The sequence below is a fragment of the Dendropsophus ebraccatus genome, chromosome 8, assembly GCF_027789765.1.
Source record: "Dendropsophus ebraccatus isolate aDenEbr1 chromosome 8, aDenEbr1.pat, whole genome shotgun sequence".
Classification (NCBI taxonomy): domain Eukaryota; kingdom Metazoa; phylum Chordata; class Amphibia; order Anura; family Hylidae; genus Dendropsophus; species Dendropsophus ebraccatus.
In genome coordinates, this window is record NC_091461.1 from 96,666,236 (window position 1) to 96,680,072 (window position 13,837).

At 44.0% G+C, this 13,837-nt stretch overlaps 1 protein-coding gene across 2 annotated transcripts in view; it reads left to right on the forward strand.

Annotated features, from left to right (window-relative positions):
• Positions 1-675: 675 nt before the first annotated feature.
• LOC138798761 (regulator of G-protein signaling 8-like) overlaps positions 676-13,837 on the forward strand; it is a 39,881-nt gene continuing 26,719 nt past the window's right edge. For both annotated transcript variants that reach the window (XM_069979341.1, XM_069979344.1), the window contains exon 1: positions 676-956. In XM_069979341.1, the coding sequence (XP_069835442.1) occupies positions 829-956 (128 nt within the window). In that variant the 5' untranslated portion in view covers positions 676-828. The remainder of the gene's footprint in view (positions 957-13,837) is intronic.

Sequence of the window (13,837 nt, forward strand, 5' to 3'; positions counted from 1 at the left end):
ATGGGACGGAAAATGCAGTATATCAGGAGGAGACAAGTTTGCTAAATTAATGTATATGATAAAATATTTTAACTTCATGAGCCCTACAAGTATAACTATGTTAGTTAAAATGGGAACACCCCTTTAAGAGTTACCTCTTTTTTGTTTTTGTTTTCTACAGCTCCAGAATCACTTGCTTTCCGTGTCTATAGATTATAAACGTATGTAAATTTATTATAATCTGCACACAACATAGCAGAGTGCACATGGTACGGATGGGGAATCTCGCATCAATGGTGTAAGCTGCATTTATTGTTCTTCTGACACCTATGTTCTATTTAATACCCAGGACGCAAGCTGTTTTTCCTGCTTCTAATCCTGTCCGACTCTTCCTTCATTTGAAGCCGACAACACGACTTTCTACGTAGGTCTGCAATAATCATCTGAAGTCATTCAGCTAGGCTGCTGCCTCCTGGAGCCCAGCCCTGAGAGGGTTAATAATCCTTAGATCTGTTCCTGAGCTCCATCATTCACTGCAGAGGTTGGGACTGTAAGAGCGTGGTTAAAAGGGGTATAGGAGGCGGAGAGGTTATGCTTAGAACAGACATCATGTGACTATTAGTGTTTTGGTACCCATGCAGGCAGAATAGTTCTCGGCATCAGTCAATACAAGGGATGGTCAGGGCTATGGTAGTATTTCCAAGCAGCTATCGAAACATGTGTTACATTGCCTGAACAGACGCCTTGGGTGGATTACTGAGGCTGGGATTGAGCCGTCATACAAACAAGGGCAGGAGGCTTGGTGTAGGGGGGATTATTTATCAGGTGGGGGTCTATACTCTCTGGATAATGCATCAAAGCACCAAGCTCCGTTCTCTCAGCTTGAGCTGTCCGGCACGTTCTACCGATGATATGGATTCTGCATTGGGGGGTCAAGAAACAGAAAAACTGCCACGGCCATGTGGGTCTAATCTGGGGTAAGAATCATCATCATTGTCAAGAGACCCCCACTCACTTCTCCCGTCCTGTTTTGTCCCGACCCCCACATTGTTGATATTGTTCGCTTTACAATACACCCCCACCCCCCTCCGTCACCTCCTCCATAAACTCCCTAAACCCACAATGTGTGTGAAATGAATAAAGAAGCAGCAATCAATGTAAATTATGGTGTATACGGCAAATGAAGCGGGTAGTGATGATACATCAGTGCTGGATAATGCCATGCGGGGAGGGGGTCTTATCCAAGGGAGCCAATGTTTTGTCATTTTCTGCATAGAAGGAAAAAATTCTGATCTCCCGCTGTGCACATTATGCGGTTTATTATTCATGGTGCATTATACAATATATCCATCTATATAGATTTGCTGTAATGTTCTGTACATATAATCTCTGGATAACGATGGCTCTCGATAGACTGTGCAATCCATAGACCTGTTCCTCCCAGACAGCAGCAGGCAGTGCTGACAAGAACCTGTTCCTTCTCTAACAATGCTTACATGAAAGGATGCTCTGCGGTATTCGCTCTATGCCAGTCCTGACATTATCATATACTGCAGTGTCTAACAAAAAGTAAAGTGAAGGGGAAACAGCCATTTGTATTAACAGGAAGGATGACAGGCGGCCACCGGAGAACGGGACTCATTTTACAAAGTCATCAGCACAATCTTTGATCTGACATTGAAATTGTAAGGACATTGATTATGCAAAGTGGGGAACGTCAGTCTCCGGTGTGTAGTCGCTGTAAAATCTGCAAAGCCGATGGGATTGATCGGTGTATAGAAATTCATGCACGGGATTAATGTTGATGGGTTTACGCACAGAGGACGTTGACAGATCAGAGTATTTTATCTTAATTGTTCCGGGCACCGCTGCTCAGGGGGAGACGCTGATCTGAAGTGGCAATGAGATTATTATGTGCAGAGCTCTCATAGGACATAGGGGCCGGCCTTCATTTTGGCCCTCTACCTCGGATGTGTATTAATGACCTGTCAGAAACCTGTCTATTTGCTCAGCTCCGGCTGGAGAATGTTCTATCGAATTTCATAGAGAATAAATCAAAATTCATTTTTCCCTTCCTAGAATTCAGGATCCACATACAAGCTCAAGGAGGTGCCAGACCAATCTCTTAATTAAGTAGGAAAAACGTTGATTTTAGTTAAAAATTTTAAAAATAATGGAAGACCATTTCCATCCTGGTGCAGTAAAATCCTAATAATTTAAAGGGTTAATAGAAAGAGATTATTAGATTTGAGGCCACAAGCTGTGAAATCACAAATCTCCTTCTGGCACCAAGACCCTTAGCTGTGGCCATCTGTGTCGAGAGCAAGCGAGGATAGGGGGGACATGGCAGCGTTAGCTGGGATATTTATCCTAATGAAATCCAGAATCCGCAGCCTGTGTCATTCTCCCAATGTCACTGTTAACAGTTATACGATTTATATTCATCTGTAGTATAAAATATTCACCTTTATGAACCACCTTATTGTTGGGTTACATATATGTGATGTGATATCTCAAAATTTGCTCTGCTAGACTTCCCTTTAGTTTCGTTATCAATTCTGCGACAGTGAATTGATTTCACAGCATGGTAGATATTAGAGTCTTCATGCACCAGTTACATTGTAAAAAAAACAATAACGCTTAGATAACTGGTAGAAAATAGAAATGTTCAATGTTACCTTCAAATACAGAACACAACTAAATACTAAACAACAAAAACATAAGCAACAAAAGCAACAACAAAAGCATAAGCAACAAAAACATAGCCCTTTGAGCCAATGGACTGTAGGGAGGACTATCTTACTAAGGTGGGCTTCACACTTCAATGGTTGCCATGATGTTTTTATCCGCTTCAAATCAGCCCCCTTTAGGTAAATAAAAAGCGGGTCCTTATGGCAAATCCACCATATGAGTCATAGAGTTATTGACAACTATAGTAACCAGGAGTAAAAAAGGAAGCAATGATTACACAGTACACTATTTAAAGTTAGTCTCCACCCAGGAACAGAGATTGTGCTGCCTGGATATCTCATCTACCAGCTACACCCTATCATCCCTTTGTTTCTTACTAGTGATCCCTAGTTTTCAAATTTTGGTTCATGTTGTCTCAGGTTATGCAGGTTCAAGGGTTGCAACTTAGGGTACTATTACACGGAATGATAATCAGCCGAATCGGCCCGATTCAGCCGATTATCGCTCCATGTAATAAATACAACGATCAGCCGATGACAACGATCATCGGCTGATCGTTGATATAGGTTTGGACCTATTTTCGTCGGGCGCCGACCGCGCACCGCTACGTGTAATAGCGGTGCGCGGCCGGCGATTGACGATATACATTACCTATCCACGTTCCAGGGCTGCTGCTGCGGTCTTCTTCTCCCCAGGTCCTGCGTGCTCTAGCTTCAGAGTGGCTCTAGCTTCAGAGTCGCGGCGGTCCCGGCCTGTGATTGGCTGAGCAGCCTGTCAGCTGACAGGCCACTCTGAAGTTAGAGCGCGTGGGACCCCTGGAGAAGCGGACCACAGCAGCAGCCCTGGAATGTGGATAGGTAATGTATATAGTTAAGCAAGGGCTGCAAGGACATCGGTAACAATGTATCTGCAGCCCTTGTTTAACGATTATCGGGCCGTGTAATAGGTACAGTAAATGAGCGACGATCTAGCAGATCGCTGCTCATTTACAGGTATTATCGGGCCCCCATCAGCCCGTGTAATACCACCCTTAGTCTGCATTAACACGTCCATATAATCTTTTCCCAATTGGCTGGGCCCCATAGTAAACTTTTGACTCCTTGACTCCCGACTCAAATGCTGGAAGTGAAGTACCTAAATGTGGTGTGAACCTAGACTTGAGCAAATCATGTAGCCTTTCCTTTTTTCCACCATTTTGGGTTATATATAACTTATTGATTAACTTTTATTAAAGGGGTTATCCAGGATTGAAAAATGTTTAGCTACTTTCTTGCAAAAACAGCACCACCCCAGTCCTTGTGTGTGGTATTACAAATTTAGCTTCATTCACGTCAATGGAACTGAGCTGCAAAACCTACGCCTGACCTGAGCCTGGACAACACCTTTAAAACGTTACCATCAAAAAAACTTTTAAAACGTTGCATAGCCAGGTTGGGGTCTCAGTACTGAGTTCCTTCAAGTGTTAGATATAGCCAAGTAAGGCACGCCACGGTATGTTCCCCATCTAGCTGCTTGATTTGACTCATCTACATTACTACAAGGAGTCAGGGTCGCGCAATTAGCCAGGTACTGAAGCGCACAACTGTGCACCTCACTCCGCTGTATTTAGTAGTTGGCGGGGAACTTAGCACAGAGACCTTGAGGTTTCAGGTCAACCAAAGTGGGAGCTACTCTTACAGAGCAACATCTCTGATGACCATATGCCTTTACAGGCCACACACAAGAGGAGTTGTCTTATTGCATAGCCTTCTTTAAAGTAAGGATACAACTTTTGTTCATAGTAGAGTATCCCACCTAAGCTCAAACATCTCTCTACAGTGTTCCACCCCAAGGGGGCATATACTGGGGGTCTTCAAGCAGGTTGCTCCTTTAGCCGGGCTTTATTCTCAAGTCCTTTGCGATGGTTGTCCATATCCCTTAATATGACACTGGGTTACTTTCCATTTAGGTTCCTAGGCAGATTTTCAGAAGACAGTGGGGATTGTGCTGTTTGGGGCCAGCATTTTCCTGTCCCACCTCTAGTGATCATTGTATGGTCACTAAAGGGACACTGTCAGTTATAATAGAACCTTAATAATAATTTTGCCGGTCATATCAATATGTAGAAACTTTTCAACTGATCTCTTCTCTAAATTCTAAAATCCTACATCCTATAACCCTTGCATTTAAACCAGGAAAACATCTCCAGTAAACTTCCTATTACATGAAGAGATTATCTGCCAAATCAGGCAGATATCTCCCAGGGTAATAGATCCTGCGATCAGTAGATGAATGAGCAATCAGCTTTGTCTTTCAACTTGTCAAAAAATTAGCCATCGTAGGCTGCACATCTCCCCATGTAATAAGAGTTGCACGGCCAATGGCTGATTAAAGGGCTGAATGAACATGGCTAGCCCTGGCCATGTGATAAGGGCCCTATTACACAGAGCAATAATCTGCCCAATCAGGCCGATTTTGCAGATTATCGCTCCATGTAATAAAGACAACAATCAGCGGAACAAACGATCATCGGCTGATCGTTTTCTTTCAACATGTTGAAAAATCATTGGCCACCAACAACGCATTGCTGATGCCAATGGCTGATGACTGTAAAAAATAGACTTTATACATACCTGTGAACACTCCCCGGTGTCCTTCTGCCAGACAGCAGGGAAAATCTAAAAGGACACTGGGGAGTGTTGAAAGGTAAGTAAAAAAAATTTTTAATTTTCTATATACAACAAGGGCTGCACAGACACCATGTATTTACAGCCCTTGTGCACGATAGTGGAGCTGTGAAATAGGCTCTGTAGGAAAGTGCTGATCTATCAGCATGTTAGAAGTATCTAAGTATCTATGTCCCTATAGCACACAGGGTGCTGAGGATAAAAAAAAATTCTTACCTTCATCCTCAGGGCTGTTTTTGTGTGCTTTGTTGTTTAATCCATATGCTGTTGATGGTGTAATGGGGGTGAGACTACAATCCTCCCCAGAAGCCCCAACCCCCAGTGCACCAAAACAGCACTGAGGATGAAGGTAAGCAACTTGCCTTCATCCTCAGCACCCCTATAGGGAGAAATGTCCTATAGGGAGAAATTAGCAGGTTAGATGCTTCTCTTCAAAGCGACTCTGCACCCCCCCCCCCCCCCCCCCCAAAAAAAAAAAAAAAAAAAAAAAAAAAACACTTGTACCTTTGGATTGCTGCTTTTAATCCAAGATCTGTCCTGGGGTCCATTCGGCAGGTGATGCAGTTATTGTCCTAAAAAACAACTGTTAAACTTGCAGCACATGCCCAGCGGCCGGAGTTTAGCGTATCTGTGCCCTAAATTTGCACCACCCCTCCGTCCCTCCTCTCCACCCTCTTTATCATTAGGAATGCCACTGGAACATTTTCTCCTGTCTGAACATTGCACAGGTGCCTTAACAATCCAGCCCATGTTCAGTATTCACACAGCTGAGGAATAGGAGACAATCAGCCTGGAGCATTCCTAATGATGAGAAAGGAGGGAAGGAGGGACAGAGAGGTTGTGCCAGCCTAATGCATAGACATTCTAGGCTACGGCCGTTGGGCACAGGGCTGCAAGTTTAAAAGTTGTTTTTTTTTAGGACAATAACGGCATCACCTGCCAAACAGACCCCAGGACAGATCTTGGATTAAAAGCAGCTACCCAAAGGTACAAGCGGTTTGGAGGGGTCAGATTGTGGGTACAGAGTCGCTTTAAAGTGAATCTGCCGGCTGACAGATTTTTGCAGCCAAAGCCAGGAATGTACTATAAACAGAGAACATGTTATAAAGGAAAGGCTTGATTTTTCCTCTTTTCACATGCATCCCTGGCTTTAGTTGTACAAATCTGTCAGATATCTCTTGGTGTAAAAGGACCCTAAGATAGCTGTGAGGTCAAGGGGACACACGATATCTTTCATATATCAGTTTGGATTTCTATAAAATAGAAAAATGTTTTTATTCTTTAGAGCTAAGTCTTAAAGAGCAAACCCAAGGTCCAAGGGTGCTGAGGGCTGTAACTTCTCCTCGCCTTCCCTTTCATACCTGACCCTGTTGATTGACAGCCAGGGTTCAGTTTCCTTTTAACTCACAAGAAGGGATAGTGATAAGAATGGGATCGAAGTGTTACAGCCATCACCGCCCCGGGTCTTGGAAAAGCCTCTTTGGCACTTTGCACCAGTGATACTGTCACCCCCTTTCTGTATGAGTACTTTTCTACTAGTGATGAGCGGAAATCCCGATGTTCGGTTCGGATCTCGAACATGAACATAAAAAAAAATTATCGTGATTGATTTGTGTTCGACGAACATTCACAAACAAATACCGAATGTACAGCAGAAGCATACGTTTTGGTCTACGCACATGCGTACAGATTATAAAGCACAAAGCCTAAATTACGCAGTTGCGTACATTGGCAAGTTTTAAATATGTTTAAAAATGATCATTATAACCATTCCAATAATCTAACCAATTGATCATGATTGGCGTCATGTTCATATAAAGCGCAAAGCCTAAATTACGCAGTTGCGTACGTTGGCAAGTTCAAATATGTTTAAAAATGATCATTATAACCATTCCAATAATCTAACCAATTGATCATGATTAGCGTCATGTTCATACGAACATATGAACATTTACGAACATGTTTGCTCATCACTATCTCTACACAGCTGTAAAACCAAAATTCTGCAGTTTTCATACCTTCACAACCGCTGTGCCACTTCACCCACCCACATCGCACCATAGGCCCCTCCCCTCTGTGACATCATGAGTGTCTACAATGGGCGCCGAGGCGGCGGGGCCTAGATGCCAATGACATCACTTAGGGGCGGGGAATACGGCGCTGATGTGGGCGGGCTGAAGTGGCGCAGTGGCCATGAATTGGCCCAGGTGGCACAATCCACTAACGATTCACTGGACCAAGCACCAAGAAATCGATTATAAAGTAAGGTATGAAAACTACAGAATTAAGTCCTCATACAGAAAGGGGGTGACAGTGTCACTTTAAAGCACAGACATATATATGAAAGGTACCATGTGTCTCCTTGACCTAACAGCTGTATAACAGTGTCAGTAGTCTTAGAATTGCAGCTGACTGGTTCACTTGACACCATGATTCACTGTGTGGTTCGTGCCGGCTAAAAATATATGTACTTAATCTTATAAATACAAATTAGACAATGAATGGCTTTAAGTGTTCCTGTACACATATTTGGGTTTACTGAAACTTGGCATGGTTTCCTATAGCATTTACTGACAGGCATTGCAGATGACATACATAAAAACCATATGTTTCACCAGTACATGGTACACAACAAAACCACAATCATTTTCAGATCAACAACATAACTACAGCTACACTTCTGGCCACAAGAAAATCTCGTTTGATGTATTGCCAAATCCCTCCGTTTTATTAGTTTTATTCATCAACATATATTTTTCTCTTCTCTCATTGGAGAAGAAGAAAATCTTTTGCCATCAAACATCTGTTCTTTAAGTACATAATTGTATATATTGTTTCTTCAGTTAGGGGTGATTTCCTGTTTTACCATCATGAATCAATGAGTTCCTTCCCGGAAACGCTATAGCTGTGGAATGTGGAATTTGACTTCCATGGAGACTAAACATTGACTCATTGAAAAGCTGCTGATGCATGATCTATAATTACTTATATTTCCTGCGGTTCAGTATTGGAGACCTAACATTCTTTATCAGTAACTTGTAATTGATTTTGGTCTACATTATCTAGTTGCCAGTCCCCGCCATTCTCTGATATGGAGTGCAAACGTATGGTATCGGTAGGCAAACGTTTCCTACGGAGCCCGAAAACAATCTCTACTATATCACATAGTACAAACAATCAGGTCAGCTCCCTGTCTCATTGACTCAGACTTGAATAGGGAAGTCAACAATCTGAGAAAACTGAGAAGTTTCATAGTGAAACTCCTTTAAAATGTTTCCAGTGTTAGTAAATGATATATATTTCTTTATGATGGAACATGTGATTCGGTGTGTTGGAACATATGATTCGCTAATCATGGAAAAATGAACCACTTTGACGCTGGATTTTTTGCTCAAATCCCTAATATATGTGTTATTTTCCCTTATCGGTTTTTTTTTTTTTTTTTCCCCAGCGTGTCCAGGATTAGTTGCCTCTATAAAGAATGCATTAATTGTTAATGGAAGTGCTGGATGTAATTATATGAATACTAGTAGCTAGACACGCATGCCTACTTATGCATATTTAGCTATGCATAAGCAGGCAAGTCTCATGCACTCACATGCACCGTTAAAACTGGGTTCCCTGGACAGCGTGAGAACAAGACATGCCTACTTATACATGGCTATAGGGTTACATGGAGATATCCGCAGGTTCGTATGTGAACGTCCTGTTGATAGTCTTCCTTTAAGGGCTTACCTTTAATATAGCCCATCATGTTCTTATCCTTGGTGCATTCCCTCCTGAGAATGCGCCCTCTTCCTTATTTTAGAAGCAAAGCGCCACATTCATATTAGTTTTGCCTTTGTCTTTACCTAATGCAGCCATCCCATTAAAGTCATTTATAATAAGCTGCAGTACCCTCCCTGATCAAACTTTACTGGAAAACCCAATCACACTTGTCTTCAGGGACAAACCAAGCCCTGGGGACATGTGTGGCCTCAGTAGGAGACAGTAGAGAGGAGTAATTTATTACGTCCACTCCCCAAGGTCCCGACCATAGATGAAAACGGTGGTCAGGATTTTAGGCAACCATTGTTAACATGACAGCGAGACTAAAGGCCCTATTACACAAAATGATTATTGGCCGTATTTGGCTGATCTCGGACGTTAATCGTCTTGTGTAATAGAAGACAACTATCAGTCGACATGAACAATGTCATCTGATCGTTGACAAACGACTAATATAGCAGATCTGCTGCCGCTAATTCGCAGAACAGGAGCGGTGGCAGCAGACCGCTGCTATCTACTATGGGCTCCCTGCACCCCCGGATAAGCAAGAATACAATATGTCTATCTGAAGGAAGCCTCTCAGAAAACCAAATTATCATAGCGACTTTTTCCATTTTGATTGAAAGAACAATTGAACTTTACTGTCATAGTGTCTACAGACTTGGCTTTTGGCTCTGTGTCTGCGTATCTGTGAACACGTGAATCATCAATCGCTGCCTCAATCTTCTTTCATCCTAGAAAGGATTCATGAAACTGTTATTTGTTTATACAAAGAAAATGTATAGGGCCATAAAAGTATAGCCTTATTTTATTGGTCAGAATAAGGACAACACATTTTTTATGGCAAAAAAACAAACAAACCCTAAAATTGTATTTTTTTTTATATAGTAAGGAGACAATACAGAAAAGTTAACAATTGGCTTCACACCTGTCAAGCCCGACATCTCTGTGAACAATTGCTCTAGGCAATGTGTTCATTTTGATAGGAAAAATGGCCACCAGACACCTCTAGGTTTATTTATCTCCTGAGTAACAAAGGATGGACGGATAACATTCCAATCCTATTTTGGTTGCAACAGTTATTGAGAGTCCATCGGGCACTGACACTGTTGGCAGATTATCCAAAATAAGTGACTTTCATTATTATAAATCCCATGTCTGTACCAAGCATTACTTAGCAGTACAGCCATAACCCCTTGACTCTCAGCGCAGTACATGCTCAGCCAGTAGGATGTTAAAGCCGCCCCCAAACCACCGGATCCTCATGCCACCTATGCTTTGGAAGTTGGCCATTCTCCCGATACCAATTTTTGGAAGAAAAACTACTTTTATTGCTGCAGTGGGGTGGTGAGTCAATCTGGCATGGTCTAGAGCATTCGTGCCCCCACCTTCCCCACCACGGATAATCTAGGCCACGCCAAAATCTGAAATCCACTGCGGAGCCCTTGCCTATTAGTTTGTATGAAATGATATACTTGTTGCTGAAGTCAATCCCGCTGCGAGTATGTAAGTGACAGCTCCATTAACCCCCCGCTGGTCGGAGCATAATGTACCTGCTCCACGTTCCGGCTTGCTTCGGGGCAGCACACTGATTGGCTGAGCAGGACGTCCAGCCGGGAACCTCATGTCCTCTCATAGAAACTAATAGGCAAGGGATCCGCAGCGGATTCCTTTTTTTTTTTTCATGGTCAGTTACCGCTCAAGTACAGTTACGTCCTGGGATGAAACAGGTGCAGGAGCTGCACCCATGCCATCCCGCAGTGGGTCCCGGCTGTAAGTGATAGCCGGGCACCCGCTGCATCTGCTGCGACCCGCACCGAGCCCAGATCGCGGCATTTAACCCTATAGGTGCTGCAGTCAGGCTGATCGCAGCATCTATAGTGTAGAGTAGAAGGAGAAACTTCCCTCTTTTCCCATCGGGGCTGTGCACAAGCAATTGCATGGCCCCGATAGTTGCTATGACACCAGGAGGCTCCTGTGTCATAACTACGGTGGCTGATCAGGCTCAGCTTTGCCTATTACAGGCACATTACAACATAGTTCTAAGAATGAGTTCTTTTCGGGGGGAAAAAACCATTCATGGTGTGGTAGGAGAAAAGAAAACATAAGGGTTCCCCCAGACACAGCCATTTGGTGGCATTTTTTTTTTTTTGGCCTCCAAAAACACACCAAAAGATTATATTGGTCTTTTTTTCTGCCATTTTTGACTTAGTTGCTATTTGCTTTCTTTTTTTGCCTTTGGCATTTTTGAGATAAGCAGAAGAAATTCCATTAAACTAGATTAAAATGCCATAGCCTCACCATGCTGCATTTTGAAAAAAATGGCACAAAGCCCCCCCAAAAAAACACCAGAGAGGAAAGAAGAGCGCCGCAAAAAAAATGTATGGCATTTCATAAAATTTAATTGACTCAAAGCTAACATCTGGCCTCTGCGTTTTTCCTCCAAGAAAGTCCATGACAATTTTTTTATGGTGTTTTTTTGCTATATGTGTACCAGGCCTTTCCCTACAAAAAAAAAACTACTGCAAGTAGGTTAACCGTATGTCATCATACAAAATGTCTCTAAACATAATCCTGCGCTTCATTTGACATGTGCTTAACCTCCCTCTGCGTGGCAAGGACAGGATGCACTTACCACACATACATGTGCAGAGCTGTGATGTTGTGCCAATGTAATTACTTGAACTAATGTAGCTTTAACAGCCATTTAACTCCTTGGTTGCTGAAGGCAAAAGTGGTGATTGCAAAACTGAGTATGTTTTCCTCTTTGGATCATATGATCACTTCCAGTTCAAGGCCAACCCCATCTTGTTATACCAATTGTGTCTCATACGTTATTCATTACTGAGCTGTATAAAAGGGGTTGTGTATTAAAGACAACTACAGTATTTATCTAAATGGACATCGGGTGATGGTAAATGTGGTGGCATGGCTAGCTGTTAGAGATGAGTATAGTGATTTAGAATACATTTTAAAAATTTTTAGTCTTTTATTTAATCTTTGATTTCTTGAGCATGAATTTGCTATCTCCTGACAATTTCATCATGTTCCATACTAATCATCTACTACTACTACTACTAGCCCTACACAGCCACACATCTCCTGTACTATCCATCATGTTCTATACTGTACTGCTACTCAGGGCCATATTAACAGCTGCTGCTTACCTAGGTATTAGACCCGCGGACGCCCCATCTTCACTCACCAATTAACATCATGATTTTCCTGTTTCTGAACATCATATTGATATCTGATCACTCTTAGGCCACCTTCCCACATTTACTGTACATCACCACATGCAGCCGGTAACCTATAGGCGTATGGCCAATAATCCTGGTAACAGCAGATTACTACTAGGAAAGAAATGGGAGCCTGGTTTCGGCCACATGCCACCATACTGTAACTGGATAACACCGCCATACCAGACCTGACCAATACCACCATACTGTAACTGGATAACACCGCCATACCAGACCTGACCAATACCACCATACTGTGACTGGGTAATACCACCATACCAGACCTGACCAATACCACTATGACTGGATAACACACACACCTCTTGAAAGGACACCAGGTGGGAGACTAAAATTTTTTTTAAAAAGTTGTTTCCTTCCCCCTGCTCCCTGATGCTGCCCCCCTGCAAGGAGCTGCCCTAGGCATCGGACCACGGGTGCCTAGTGGTAAATACTGCCCTGCTGCTGCTGCTACTACTAATAGCCCTACACAGCCAGGGCCGCCATCAGAAATTTTGGGGCCCCATACAACCGCTGTGAATCCGGGACGAGTGAAGCTACCTTTGGGTGCATTCACACGTACATGATCTGCAGCAGATTTCATGGCCCAGATTTGATTTGCTTTGAAGCTGCAACTTCAAATCTGCGCCATCAAATCTGCTGCAGATCCTGTACATGTGAATGCAATCCTAAAGGGGTTGTCTGGCATAAAGTACAAATCTATGCTGCTGCTGTGGCTATGGGGGACACAACAGTGCTGTATACTTACCTGTCATGCTCTGCTGCTGCTGTCAGTTCCTGAGCCGCCCGCTGTCTGCTCCCATATCAGGGATATGAGAGCTGACAGGGTGCAGGAATCTGGGATGTGGAGGCCGACAGGGTGCAGGGATGTGGGGGCAGACAGGGTGCAGGAATCAAGGATGTGGAGGCCGAAAGGGATCAGGGATGTGGGGGCCGACAGGGTGCAGGGATATGGGGGCCGACAGGGATCAGGGATGTGGGGGCCGACAGGGTGCAGGGATATGGGGGCAGACAGAGTGCAGGGATGTGGGGGCAGACAGGGTGCAGGGATATGGGGGCCGACAGGGTGCAGGGATGTGGGGGCAGACAGGGTACAGGGATGTGGGGGCAGACAGGGTGCAGGGATGTGGGGGCAGACAGGGTGCAGGGATGTGGAGGCAGACAGGGTGCAGGGATGTGGAGGCTGACAGGGTGCAGGGATCAGGGATGTGGGGGCAGATAGGGTGCAGGGATGTGGAGGCTGACAGGGTGCAGGGATCAAGGATGTGGGGGCCGACAGGGTGCAGGGATGTGGGGGCAGACAGGGTGCATGGATGTGGGGGCAGACAGGGTGCAGGGATGTTGGGGCTGACAGGGTGCAGGGATGTTGGGGCTGACAGGGTGCAGGAATGTGGAGGCAGACAGGGTGCAGGAATGTGGGGGCTGACAGGGATCAGGGATGTGGGGGCAGACAGGGTGCATGGATGTGGAGGCTGA